This window comes from Oryza sativa, chromosome 2 (assembly GCF_034140825.1).
Source record: "Oryza sativa Japonica Group chromosome 2, ASM3414082v1".
In the NCBI taxonomy this organism is placed as follows: Eukaryota; Viridiplantae; Streptophyta; class Magnoliopsida; order Poales; family Poaceae; genus Oryza; species Oryza sativa.
Genome location: NC_089036.1, coordinates 21,289,177 through 21,301,883, shown reverse-complemented (window position 1 = coordinate 21,301,883; position 12,707 = coordinate 21,289,177). Strand labels below are relative to the sequence as shown.

The window sequence follows — 12,707 nt, the reverse complement described above, 5'->3', positions numbered from 1 at the left end:
CCCCCTTCTCTCTCTCTCTCTTTTTTTTACTTCTCGTTTTGGACAACGTAGCCTCAATGCACATGTTTCATCGCTACTTTTTCTAATTTACACAAGCTATTAAAAATAAAACTATATGGAAGTGTTTTTCATGACAACTCTACCAATATCATTTTCTCATGTCAAACCCTCATGGTTTTGCATTAGTTAATCATTCAAAGTTTTGAGATTTGATTGCACGCATTCTACTATTATTACTACTAGTATATATATGTAAGAAAAGGAGATAGTAACTGTGAAGTGTTCATAAATCCTAATGTCTGGAGCTATGTAGATGTAGGTCTGTTTTGCTTTTGCAGAGATTGACCAACCCTCTCACTGGTCACTGCACATTCCTAATCCTTTTCAGGACCACCAAAAGACACCCCAAAAATCTTTGCACAAGTCAATTCCCAGACAGGTTATGAGCCAGCACTACTGTAGTACAATCCTAGCAAAGTGCAATTTTCCACTCCTTTCTTTAAGCATTTGCAAGGAAAAAGATGCAGCAAGCTTTTGAGCAGGTAGAGGGAGATCTCTCCAAGTCTGGGTACAGTTTGATTCTAGGACACTAGAACAGGAGATGAATAGAACAAATGGAGGGATAAAGTAGGGTAGGGACCCCCCCCCCCCCCTCTTCCCTCCCCTATCACACACAGAGAGCAGAGTACGGCAGAATCAGAACTGAAAGTGTGTGTAGGAGCAGCAGCTGAGCCTTTTGGCAGACAATCCACACTTGTTGACTCTGGGGCTGGGAGCAACAGCAGTACAGGTAGGAACTGAGCCACCCTGCCCTGCAGCCAAGATCACAGGCAAGGCTGCCATGGAAAGATCTCCACAGCCCAGCCAGCCAGCCATGACCACAACACCCCATCCATCATCTATCACAAGCCCCATAACCTGACTGACTGACAGTCACACACTCTTCTCTATCTCTTTCACTAAAACAAGTTGACCCCAGAGAGCAGGCAAGGTACTCCTCAGTAACCAGAAGTAGACAAGAAATGCAGGAACTTTCTGTGCCTTATTGACCACATGTGTGAGTGTGTGCCCAAAGGTGAGCAAAGAACTCACTTTTGTTCAGGCAAGCAGGGGCAGAGTTTGATGCTGCAGAGCAAGCAGGAGGGCATGGTTGCAGGGTTGGTTGGTCTCTCACCAGTGCTAGCTTCCAGCTTTCATGGCCCCGCTCATCTCATCAGTTCAGGCAGCCAAGGGAGTACTCCACCTCCACTACTTGTACGCTCCTCTGGTGTGACAGTAACCATGGAGATACTGTAAAAGTTCAGAACTGTAAACAGAAGCTGTGGAGACGGATGACTGCAGTTACATACAAGAATGTTAGTAGTACTTTGTAATACAAACATGATGAGATATTGAGATAGATGGGTGCTGAGAATGCAGTCAGAGAATAGTGTAAAGATAGATGGCGATGCAAGAATGAGATGTGAGTATGTGTGAGATCAAGAATGAGATGTAAAGACCAGTAGTTGCGGGCAGGGCTTAGAGACCATAATTACACGAGACAAGGTGTGCATACACCACAGTCAACAAGAGAGGGGAAGGTGAGGTGAGGGGGGATGCAGCAAGCAAAGCAAGCAGGCAGGCAGGCATCCAATGCCCCCACACACTTGGTTTCTCTCTTGCCCTGATCCATGCAACCAGCAGACAGCCCTGCGTGTGCCATGATATTGGCTAATTTGGTGCTTTGCTCGTGTGAGGTCATGGCAGGATGCAACACATCTTGTATCCGTGTGTAGGAGCTGCAAAAAAAAAAAAGAAATAGTAGCATCAATCCGTAAACAGCGAGGCCGAGGGGAATGCAAAAAGTTTCAGATAAACCTAAACCTATGTCAAGGGTTTCAGTTTGAACAAAGTGATGCAAAAGTGTAAAATGTCACCTCAGGGTCACTGTTGAGGAAGAAGAGGCTGAAGCTGGTTTGTTGCTGATGTTGCGATTAGCAGATCTGCTATCTGCTACTGACGTTTCAACTGCACTAGAGATCATCAGAAAAGACTAGCCAGAAAATGAACCCTCACTGCAAGACAAACCGACTCAAACACATAAACAGGGAGATTTAGTGCCTGGTAGGAAACAATAACAACTATAAAGATTTGACACAATCTTCTCAATAGTCATCGGAGGATGCATCGAATATGTAACAGGGAAACTGCACCTGACAGTTCAGAAATGTCCCAAGTGCAAATAGGAAAAGATGTCTGCACAACAAACACCAGGAGAGGGCCATAGCCCATGGGTTTCAGATGGACACCGACATAATAATACAAACCATATTAGATTGCATCAACGATTTATATGGCAAGTATCTGTTACTGCACATCACACAGCACCAACCACATGCTACATTTGTACTCTTGTATATGTACAGATCTCAGAATGCTTATTATGTATGAGCATGTCACGCATCAGATATATATGATGGTGGAATCAAGAAAGTTCATTCTCAGCTGCAACAGAACGAGTAAAACACTTGTAATCACAAGACAGATCAGAAACAGCAGATATAATTCACTATGGTTGTACCAGGATGTGAAAGCTCATAGTAAATACTTGAGAATGAAACAGCAGATATAATTCACTTTATGTACAAGTAATTTTCATATATGTATAGTTGTTATATATTACAGGAAACACTCTGCTGTCCATGGAAATGATCACTTGATCCATCCTCACAGATTTACCGTAAAGCAATATGTCCATGGACTTTTCACTAAACTTACAAGCAAGTACTTTAAACAGCTACCAAGAACATCTCTTGTCCAGTAATTGTCCAAAATAACTCCTGAATATTAGCATACCCTCACATCTGAACAGAAAGGTAGTCTTGCCTAGTTTATATAGCAACAAAGGTTGGTGCAGTCCTCATGGCGACCATTTGATTACATGATTAACGTGTCTGCTGCCATGAATAGTAAGGTCAAACCAATAATTAATCAAATTTATGGAACATATAAGTGGATGAGTTTGTACGAATACATATGCACGAAAGCAAAATCCAACATCCCAATATAACTAATAGTATATACCAGCTAATCAAGAACGGACATAATATTCTCTTAAAAATGTGACAATCTTAAACTAATAGATGATCGTGTAGCATGTACTGATGTAAATACGAGGCAAATACCAGCACCCAATGCTAACAAATACTAACAGGTAAAATATTGTGCCTGACATTCTGCATCAATTGCTCATTTTCTCTTGATGAACCTAATTTAGACTCAACAGAACACATGGTATGTCTCCGGCACATAATCAAGACGCACTAGTTCAAAGTACTACGTTGTCTTGTGCCTAGACAGCAACCAAATCAAAAGCATGCATTGGCATCAACTAATATGAGGCATATAAAATTTTAAATTAATCGCAATAGCGTCCAAACAGCGCAGGTATGAACCCAAGGCTTGCTAATTCTGTTTCACCAGCCTACAAAATCTGCACCACTAAGACGCTACTCAAATCACAGGACAACAAAATTACCAACCCGACAAGAACAACCCCAGACAACTCAATTCACCATCCAGCGTTTCGCCACAAGCAATTTCAGCATCTCACGCAGGAACGCGGAGGAGCTCCTCTGGACGGTCCCCACCCGTGCAGTGCACTGAAACCTAGATCCGGAGTGCACGGAACAACCAAACTGTTCATCAATCCCATGATCCCAGCACAAACCCAGCACAATGATCACGGCTCACGTGATGAGCCTTACGTTACGAGACAGCACGCTACATCCCAATTATCCAAGCACCCGATCAGGGGGGCTACGGAATATCCACACGCTAAACCTAGTTTGGGGGAGCGATCGAACAGAGATGGACACACACCCTGACCACACCAAGCACACGGAATAGCTAGCTATCTAAACAAATCACGAAGCGTGTGCCGCGAGTAGACTCACCTGGTACGGTAGGTGGTAGGAAGTGTTGGGGGCGAAATCTCTGTAGGGCGTGGGGCTCAGGTGGCGGCGGTGGCGGGGCCGCGGAGGTCGTCCTGGATGGGGGGGAAGGAGTTGCAGCAGTAGCAGCAGCAGAAGCAGCGGCCCCACCGCCGGAAGCAGCGGCAGTAGCACCACCGCCCCCGCACCCGCGCTCTCCCCGTCGCCGGCGCCGGCGCCGGCCCGCCGCCCGAGTAATCCATTAGAAAGAAAGAGAGAGTGGGTGTGATGAAGAGGTGGAGTGGGTGGAAAGTTTTTGGGTGGAGGTGGAAAAGGAAGGAATCACATATGGAGTGAGGAAAGCAAAGCAAAGGGGAGAGCTTCAGTGTGGAAGCGAGGGGTTCTGGAAGCTCCTCCTCCATCTCTTGGATTCCATCGTCTGCCTTCCCGCCATTCCCCTGACACCGAAAGCGCGCGAGTTCCATCGTCTGAAAAAAAAAACAACAACCAGTCAATCCACCTACCTGAAGAAGAAACGAGGTGTGGCTTGGGAATTTGAACTTGATTGGCAGATTAAGAAGATGAGAATAGTGATCACCGATGGAAAATGTCAACCGTCAGCACGCAATCAGTGATCAGTCCAAGATGGCGAGCGTGTCCACTCGTTTCTATCCCTTGGAGTTCAGGCAAACAAGCTTGAAAAGAAACTAATCAGCTCTGCAAGAAACGGCCTCCGCCTACACTGATTATCCTGATACTCCAGAAAGAACAGTGATCTACTGATCTTGTTCTCTTACAGTTTCAAACAGATCCACCCAAGAGGCGTTGGCAAACCTAATAACAAGATAGAGTGAGTAGAAAGAATTCTAGTAACAGTTGAGACTCAATAACGAACTGCATCAAATTTGTAAAATTCAGTAATGGTGCTAATGGAAAGTAGCCATTTTGTTTTGAGGATTTCACAATTAACAATATATCAATTCAGATGGTTTAGCAATTAAAAACAAAACACATAAATATTGATAGACCTGAGAGTTCATTAGTTACCACCACCTGCACGAAAGTTCATCATAGTTCCATCCACCATTTTAAAAGAGGATTAATATGCCTACAATCTTCATAAGACAGGGAATAACAATTTGAAGCAAACTAAAAGATAAAATCAATTGCAGTATTCATCATTTCACAGAAAATAAGCACTATATCATGGCAAAGGTGGTATTGAAGAACAGTCTGTGCAAACTGCAAAGGAAGTCTATTATGGTTTTCTCCATACTCACCTTGGTTACTGATATATCGACCATAAATACCTTGGCCAGTATTTTGGCCATCCTTTGACGATGTCCATGATTCCAATCATACTCAATAATGTAAAATCTTTTTCACCAATAGTCATTGCATGAGCATACTCCATCACGAAACACATGGAAACGATGACGGTCACGCACAATGATCTCCCGCTCGTAGAGCTTGGACACAAGCTTGGAATGCACATGGCAATCACGGCACACTCGAAGGTTCTTGACAATACGAATAGGAACGCCCTGGGGAATGTTTAAGATACCAAATGCTAATGCCAGCCTCTCGCTGTGGTAGGATAGGGCGATGCCCTTATCTTCCTCATCATCCATGTCCATAATCACCTGGCTTGTATCCTTAACATAGCCAATTAGTTGCAATCTCCTCTCTATATCTTCCAATAGTGCATAGATTTTCCTTGTGAGAGGATGTCTTGTATCCCCGGAAATAAATTCATGGACCAAACCATTTAACTCTATGAAGCTCAAACCTGTTTCTTTCTTGGCTCCCCTATCCTCCATCATCTGCCGAATGGTCCTTGCTTCTTCCCATCGACCATTGACAGCATATAGGTTGAATAGAACAACATAACGGCCACCATCATATGGCTCTAGCTCAATAAGCCGCTTACCCACACGCTCACCCACATTGATGTCATTGTGCATTTGGCATGATGACATGAGTGCACCCCATTGAGAAGCATGTGGCTCCATTGGCATATCCAGTAACAGAGCTTCAGCTTCTTCTACATTCCCTGCACGGCCAAGGAGATCAGCTAAGCATCCATAGTGCTCCCTTTGTGGCTTAATGCCATAATCCTGCATGGACTTGAAAACCCTTTTCCCTTCGTCCACACGCCCTGTATGGGTGCATGCACATAAAACAGCAATAAACGTCGACTCATTTGGCATGAAACCCTTCTGAAGCATCCTTCGGAATAATTCGAGAGCACGCTCACCATAGCCATTCATCGCAAGCCCACCGATCATCGCATTCCACAACACCACATCGCGACGATGAACTCCATCGAAAACTTGCCAGGCATCCTCCATGCACCCACATTTGCAGTACATGTCCACAAGAGCTGTCTCAAGCATGAGATTTCCACGCCTACCTCCAAAACTCCCTGTCTCCAGATACCTATGAACCCAACGCCCCCTTTCAACGGCGCCGAGATGCGCGCATGCCTTGAGCACGCTCACCAGCACCACCACATCTGGCCTGAATTCCTCCCGCATCATCCGATCGAACACCCATAAAGCCTCCCCAAACTCCCCGGCACGCACGCACGCGTCCACCATGGCACTCCAGGAAACCAGGTTCCGCTCGGGCATTCTGGCGAACACCTCCCGCGCAGCGCCCAGGTCCCCGCCCTTGCCGTACCCGGACACCATCGTGTTCCACGAGACGACGTCCAGCGCGGCACCACCGGAGTAGAGCACCCTGCGCGCGCGGTCGAGGAGGCCCAGCGAGCAGTAGAGCTTGAGGAGGGAGTTGGTGACGACGGGGTGCGCGAGCGCGCCGCACTTGAACGCCTGAGCGTGGGCGAGGCACGCGGCGGCGAGGCGCGCGCAGCCTGCGGACGGAGAAGGGGACGGGGAAGACGACGACGACGACGCGAGGGCGGCGAGGAGGAGGGAGAAGGTGAACGGGGTGGGCGGCGATGCCTCCTCGCGGATGCGGGCGTACAGGGCGAGGGAGGCGGCCGCCGGGGCGCCGCGGCGGGCGAGCGCGGCGTGGAGCGGGCAGCCTCGGGAGGGCGCCGACGAGAAGGCGGCGGCGGAGGAGGAGGAAGGTGGGGTCCGGAGCCAGGGGAGGAGGCGGCGGGGGAGCGCGGGCGCCATGGCGGACACCTTGCGTTCAGAACAGAGGTGCAAAGAAGTTTGAGCCTTGGCGCGCCACGTAAAAACGAAGAGACTCGCAAACGAATTTGAATCCTTCAGCTGACGTTTGTCCTTGAATTCGATTTATTTCACCATGATTTTGTACGAAAAATAAACGATTACTAGTACTACTGTACGAATTTGGTGTAGAATCTTTTGCATTCCAGACTTATCACGGGTGTTGGGCACATGGTAAAAGGGGTATCAGTATAATGAACTCCAGGTTTATTTTACTACTAGTATGAAATCAGGCACTGGTTTTCCAACTTATTCCATATTTTGCAAGATACTTGAGTTGTGCAAATCACAGTAGCATATGAAATATTCCCCTCTTTTTATCAGGAAATTTTGTTACACAATGGTCTAGTATGTACTAATAGATTTTATGTTCAGATGTTGTGCTATTTTTCAATGATAATAGATGTGTATCTGCTAAGCTTCTTTTTTCTGTAGCTCTGCGTGCAGGAAAACACAAGCATAAAATCTGAAAATGATGTCTTTCGGAGATGTTTTCATCATTAAAGGTCAACAAATGTCATGGATCTTACAGCTTTAAGTGAAGCAACACAGATATGAGGCTCAAGAATAACAACTCTGGTATATACTAACATCTAAACTATGATCGCAGCTATATATGGCTAGTTGAACATGAAAATTGTGGCACCGAGAGGGGGATCAAAGAGAACAAAAGGGACAAGAAAACAAAAACCATGGCATCCCAGCAATGTCGCCGAAGAACGTTTGTACTCCATAAACTGCCCTGGCTTCTTGGCCACCAAAACATGGCTGATCACTTCACGGAACAAGCCACACATACAAAGTTTTTCGCCCCATCTGTCTAAACCGGGGTCAATTTTTAGTCACACTTTATGTTCCTGTAGATCCTTCTCACAAACAGTGTCGATCCAAGATACCCGACAGCACCTGGACCAAAATTCGAACCGGTATCAGTTGAAACCATCAAATTCTTGGGTTTAAGCATGCTACCGGTGTAGAAGAGCTTACCGCAGAGTGTTCCTAAACCTAGGCAGAACATAAGAGTGTAGCCGAAGTAGAAACTTGTCTGAAAGAATCCTGACATCTTGGTCTTCACATGGTAATAATATACGGAGTAGAGGTAAACATAGACGGCAGTAGAAGCAGCAGAGAAGAATGAAGTCCACTGCCAGTGGTAGTTCTCCGCATTCAGCAGGAAATATGTACCAACGATTGTTACACAGATGGTGACAATTATGAGGATCAAAAAGACTAGCAACATGAACCCATATACATAGTACACCTGTCAATAGATGATCAGGAAGGATGCATAAGTCTCAACTCTCAGGGCTCCTTAGTAATGAAGCCTGTATGGGAAAATTAGTGTTGCCTGTTTTACCTTGTAGTTCCAAAATGATGTGAAGACAAAGTACATCTCAATGAAGATGCTACCAAAAGGAAGCAGTCCTCCCATGAGGGCAATGACAGAAGGCGTGAGGTACCATTTCTTCTCAGGGATAGGGCGAGGAATAGTCTTTACTCTGCATGGATTATTTGGGGCACCACTCCAGTTTCTACCAACAACAGTTCCCAAAAGAGCAAGAGGGAAAGATATGAAGGCCCACAGGATGAACACAACCACCATAGTACCAAATGGTATGGCAGCTAATGATCGATAGAATATAGCGATTGTGTTAAGCACTAGGCCAATTCCAAAGCACATAAACGGAAATAGTGATGCTGTCATAATCATTGCCTTGATCCAGTTTTTCCCTGCTCAGCAAACCAAGGATTTAAATGAGGTGAGCATCTTATAGTAAAATAGGTGTGTGCCTGTTCAAGATGTAAAGTAAACTGAGTTCATACCCCCATGCCGTGAATAAAGTGCACCACTGACATATCCAGAGATGAATGAAGTAAGGGCATAACAAACAATGAATGTTGTGACAATAGCTCCTCGCCTACAATAAGAATATAAGGTGTGAGAGATGCGCTTTTGCATAGAATCAGAAAGTACGATTAGACTTAAATGCTTCATAAAGTAGTTCAGCTACTTGTGAAATAAAAGCAAAATATCAAAAATAAAGATAAATGTGCACTCCAAAGAACCTTTTAAGCAGTTCATTGACAGGCCGAAAATTAGAAAAGGGGGCTGGGTTTCATGTGAAGGCGGTAATTATGATTTGACAATTCCTCACATGTCATAATGTGATTGTAGTTATAACCACACATTCAGGCACACCTAGAATCTGGAAAGCCTTACTGCGAAAACCAATGCAGTCCTGTCTACGTTAACAAATTGTGTATTTTAAACTGGAGGTGGTGTATGCTGTTTGGCTTGACAAAAGTAACAAGTGACAGGATGGAGAAAACTTAGGGGCCTAAGGCATTTAGTAGAAGCTGCCTTTATAGAAATCGGTGTTAATTGTAGTGATTTGAGGTAAATCATAAATGATGTGCATACCCAATATACAGCATTCCGATGATTGCCAACAAAATCACTAGCAGAATAAGAGCAGACAACTGTGTGCCAACACCAACAAGGGCTGAAAGAAGAGCCAAACTGCGAGGAGGCCGGAAAACATCCCCATGGACAAGCTTCCATCCAGATTCTTCACTGACATCTCTTTCCTGATATTGAATAAAAATGTCAGCAAGAGGATGTATGAAGCGCATAACAGAATTTGTACATTATTTGAATATAGATAGTCAATCACCAGAGTTTCAAGATCATCATCGTCGCGGGCATACTTTGCATAGTCATTTCTTAGAGTGCGCATCAAAATCATTGACACTAGCCCAGTGAGAAAGATAACCATCATGAAAGAATTGAAGATTGAGAACCAATGGATCTGCCATAAAATGGATTATCTGTGGTCAGAGGAAATGCTGCAAGATATACATGGGAAATTGAGAATCAAGGCATAATTTTTTATGTGGAAAATTGGCAACAAAATACATAAGAACCAAGGTGCAGAACCAGGCTTTAATTGCAGAAACTGAGTTCTTACCTGGTGTTCAAAGAAAGGGTAGTCAAGGTATACATCAAAGCGGTGAGCAAATGTTACATTGGTTGGTTCCCACTTGACAGAATATGTCATATCCAATGCCTTACCCGCATCAATAAGCTTTGGACTTTCTTGAGTAAGATTAACATGAATAATCTACAGGAATGTAACAGTAGTAATACTCAGTTTCTTGAAGGTCCTGCGAAGGAATAAATGCAAGTTCATGAAACCCAAACCTGATTGCCATTGTATCTGATGACGATGTTCTTGTGAGTGAAAAGGAAATATTTGTTATCGCTATTTCTGTCTGCCTCTCCAACAAAACCTGTTAAGTTATAAGTTATTAGACTATATATAAGATCTTTGAGAGAAAATAGTAATGATAAAAGAGGATACATACCCCATAGAGGCAAATCATCTTTGATAGTGGCATAGAATTTCCCAGAAGTGTGCAGAAAAGGATAATAAGTAAATCAATAAGTCACAGTGCGTAAAAATGTTTATGCGTACTGAAAAATGGCAAGTAAACACACCAGCGGAGTCAAGAAGGAAACCAGAACAGCTTACCAATGAAGAATTCAAACCAATATGAACTCTCAATCGCATCAGATAACTGTTTGGCCTTGTCAGGATCAAGTTCAATTGAACAAATGGTACCCTTGTCAACATCCCCTGAGACAAACCATGATCAGTCTTAAACACTGCATTTTACCTTCCCGTTTCAATGTTCAAAACTGAAGCAGCATAAAAAGAACAATGCACAACAAAAGTGATTGCTCACTTCCAAACTTTATGTCGATCTGGCTGTCAATCAGCTCATTTCCACCGAGAACCTCCCCAAGCCCTCCCCATTTATGCACGGGGTTATTGGACGGATGGCAAAACGGAAGGCTGTAGTAGTTGTAAGTTTCCTGTGGGTTGTTGTACGGGCCAACCTTGTTCACCCAGAGCATAACCTTCTCCTCCGATTGGTACTACACAAAGCGAAGAACACGACACATCGTAAATGTTCCAAAGCACCAGACAAACACATTCTTCCTCCAAAATACACAGTAGGCCAAAATATCACCTAAATCCTGAGTTAATTACCGCAAGACCAAACATTACAGTCAGACTAACTGCACTAGACGTTACAGATCAAACGAGTCAAACTTTCAGAAGGACCACGGATGCCGATAGAGACGAACTCTCGCATTGCAACCCCTCCATTTCTCACCACTCGCGCGGCGAGATCTCTAGCAGAGACCACGCGACGAGACCCCGATCCAGCACGAGGGAGGGACTGGCTACCCGGAGATCCCGCCCCGCCGGAGCCCGCGCCACGCAGATCTGACCCTCCCACCCGGGCGAGCACGGATCTAGCGGAACCACGGCGCACACGTCCCCGCCACGGCGGCCCGAACAGACCCCGTCGCCGCCGGGTGGGTGGCGACCGAGTGTTCCGACGCCGAAGCGCGCGCCCCCCGTCTGTTGTTCCCAGCGAGGCGGTGAAGTGGGAGGAGGAGCTGGTTGGTTTTTTACCTTGTGGTCGGAGTCGGAGGCGGCGGCAAGGGGGGCGAGGAAGACGACGAGGAGGACGGCGGCGGCGGTGGCGGTGGCCGCGTGGGCGGCAGCGGAGGCCATTGGGAGGGACGGCGAGTGCGAGGAGAGGAGAGGGAGGGAGCGCGGGCGGACGCGCGGTGCAGTGGCTCTCTCCTCTCTGCTCCTCCTATTGTGTTATTATTACGAGAGTACTACTACTAGTACTAGTATTTTTTTTTCTTTCTTTTTGTTTTTTTATCCTCTCCCGGGCTGTTCGTTTTGTTTCTCTCTTTTTTTTACATTTATTAATAATTTAACACTGCTTGAAACGGGCTTCGATTGTTTTACATTTTAACCCACTTTCATTCACTCAGATGGTCTCATGTATTTCCTCCATAAAAAAAATAATCTAAAAGGGGATATGATTTATCCAAATTCGTTACATTAAGAGAGGTTACATCCTGGTCACAGCGTGTTTTAGGTTTTTCTTTTTTTTACGGATAGAGTATCAATCCTATAAGTTTTAATTAAAATAAATTGGACACTGGAAAAAATATTAAATTATCAAATGTCTTGTGTGTTGGTGTCATCAACTGGTGTTGCTGACTTCCTGCATGGAGGAGCGAGATGGTTGATGGGGTTGAGGAGGTTTTGAGGAGAGGCACCTCTCGCCGGTTGAGGGTAAGGGCCTGTTTGTGGAACTTTAGATTTTGAGAAGCAGTTGTTTGACAGCCAGTTTCTAAAAATCTGGAAAAGCCCTGAAACCCAGCTTCTCCAGCTTCTGGTTTCTTAGTTCATTTTTTAGAATCTGTAACTACATATTCTCAGAAGCTGTGCATTGTTTGGGGTAGCTTCTAGCAGAAGCAGCTTTTGTAAAAAGCTGCAGCTGGGACAAGCTCCCCCAAATAGGGCCTAAGGCTGTGTTCGCTAGTTTCGGTTAGGAACACATGTCCTATGCACGAGGGGTCTATTAGCGCGTGGTTAATTAAGTATTAGTATTTTTTTAAAAAAAAATAGATTAATTTGATTTTTTTAAAAAAAGTAACTTTCATATAGAATTTTTTTTGTAAAAACGCACCGTTTAGTAGTTTGAAAAGCGTGCGCGCGGA

At 45.0% G+C, this 12,707-nt stretch overlaps 2 protein-coding genes across 4 annotated transcripts; both read right to left on the bottom strand.

The window, feature by feature from the left end:
• Window positions 1–2,608: 2,608 nt before the first annotated feature.
• LOC4329637 (pentatricopeptide repeat-containing protein At3g62890) lies at window positions 2,609–7,085 on the bottom strand. Of its 3 annotated transcripts, XM_015771933.3 has the most exons (5): window positions 5,192–7,085; window positions 4,940–5,026; window positions 4,510–4,745; window positions 3,936–4,399; window positions 2,609–2,933 (listed from the first exon to the last, which is right to left on the bottom strand). In XM_015771933.3, the coding sequence occupies exon 1, from the start codon at window positions 7,052–7,054 to the stop codon at window positions 5,294–5,296; it is 1,761 nt and encodes a 586-aa protein (XP_015627419.1). In that variant the 5' UTR covers window positions 7,055–7,085; the 3' UTR covers window positions 2,609–2,933; window positions 3,936–4,399; window positions 4,510–4,745; window positions 4,940–5,026; window positions 5,192–5,293. The 3 variants fall into 3 exon arrangements, with proteins under 3 accessions (XP_015627419.1, XP_015627420.1, XP_015627418.1); XM_015771934.3 differs by lacking the exon at window positions 4,940–5,026 and having other exon boundaries at window positions 2,609–2,936; XM_015771932.3 differs by lacking the exon at window positions 4,940–5,026.
• A 488-nt stretch (window positions 7,086–7,573) lies between these two features.
• Window positions 7,574–11,790, bottom strand: LOC4329636 (transmembrane 9 superfamily member 1). Its single transcript, XM_015772118.3, has 12 exons — window positions 11,599–11,790; window positions 10,859–11,051; window positions 10,645–10,749; window positions 10,478–10,495; window positions 10,314–10,402; window positions 10,081–10,233; window positions 9,787–9,921; window positions 9,534–9,700; window positions 8,936–9,030; window positions 8,469–8,842; window positions 8,099–8,372; window positions 7,574–8,017 (listed from the first exon to the last, which is right to left on the bottom strand). Exons 1-12 carry the CDS (start codon window positions 11,698–11,700, stop codon window positions 7,950–7,952), a joined length of 1,773 nt encoding a protein of 590 aa, XP_015627604.1. The 5' UTR covers window positions 11,701–11,790; the 3' UTR covers window positions 7,574–7,949.
• Between the last annotated feature and the right edge of the window lie 917 nt (window positions 11,791–12,707).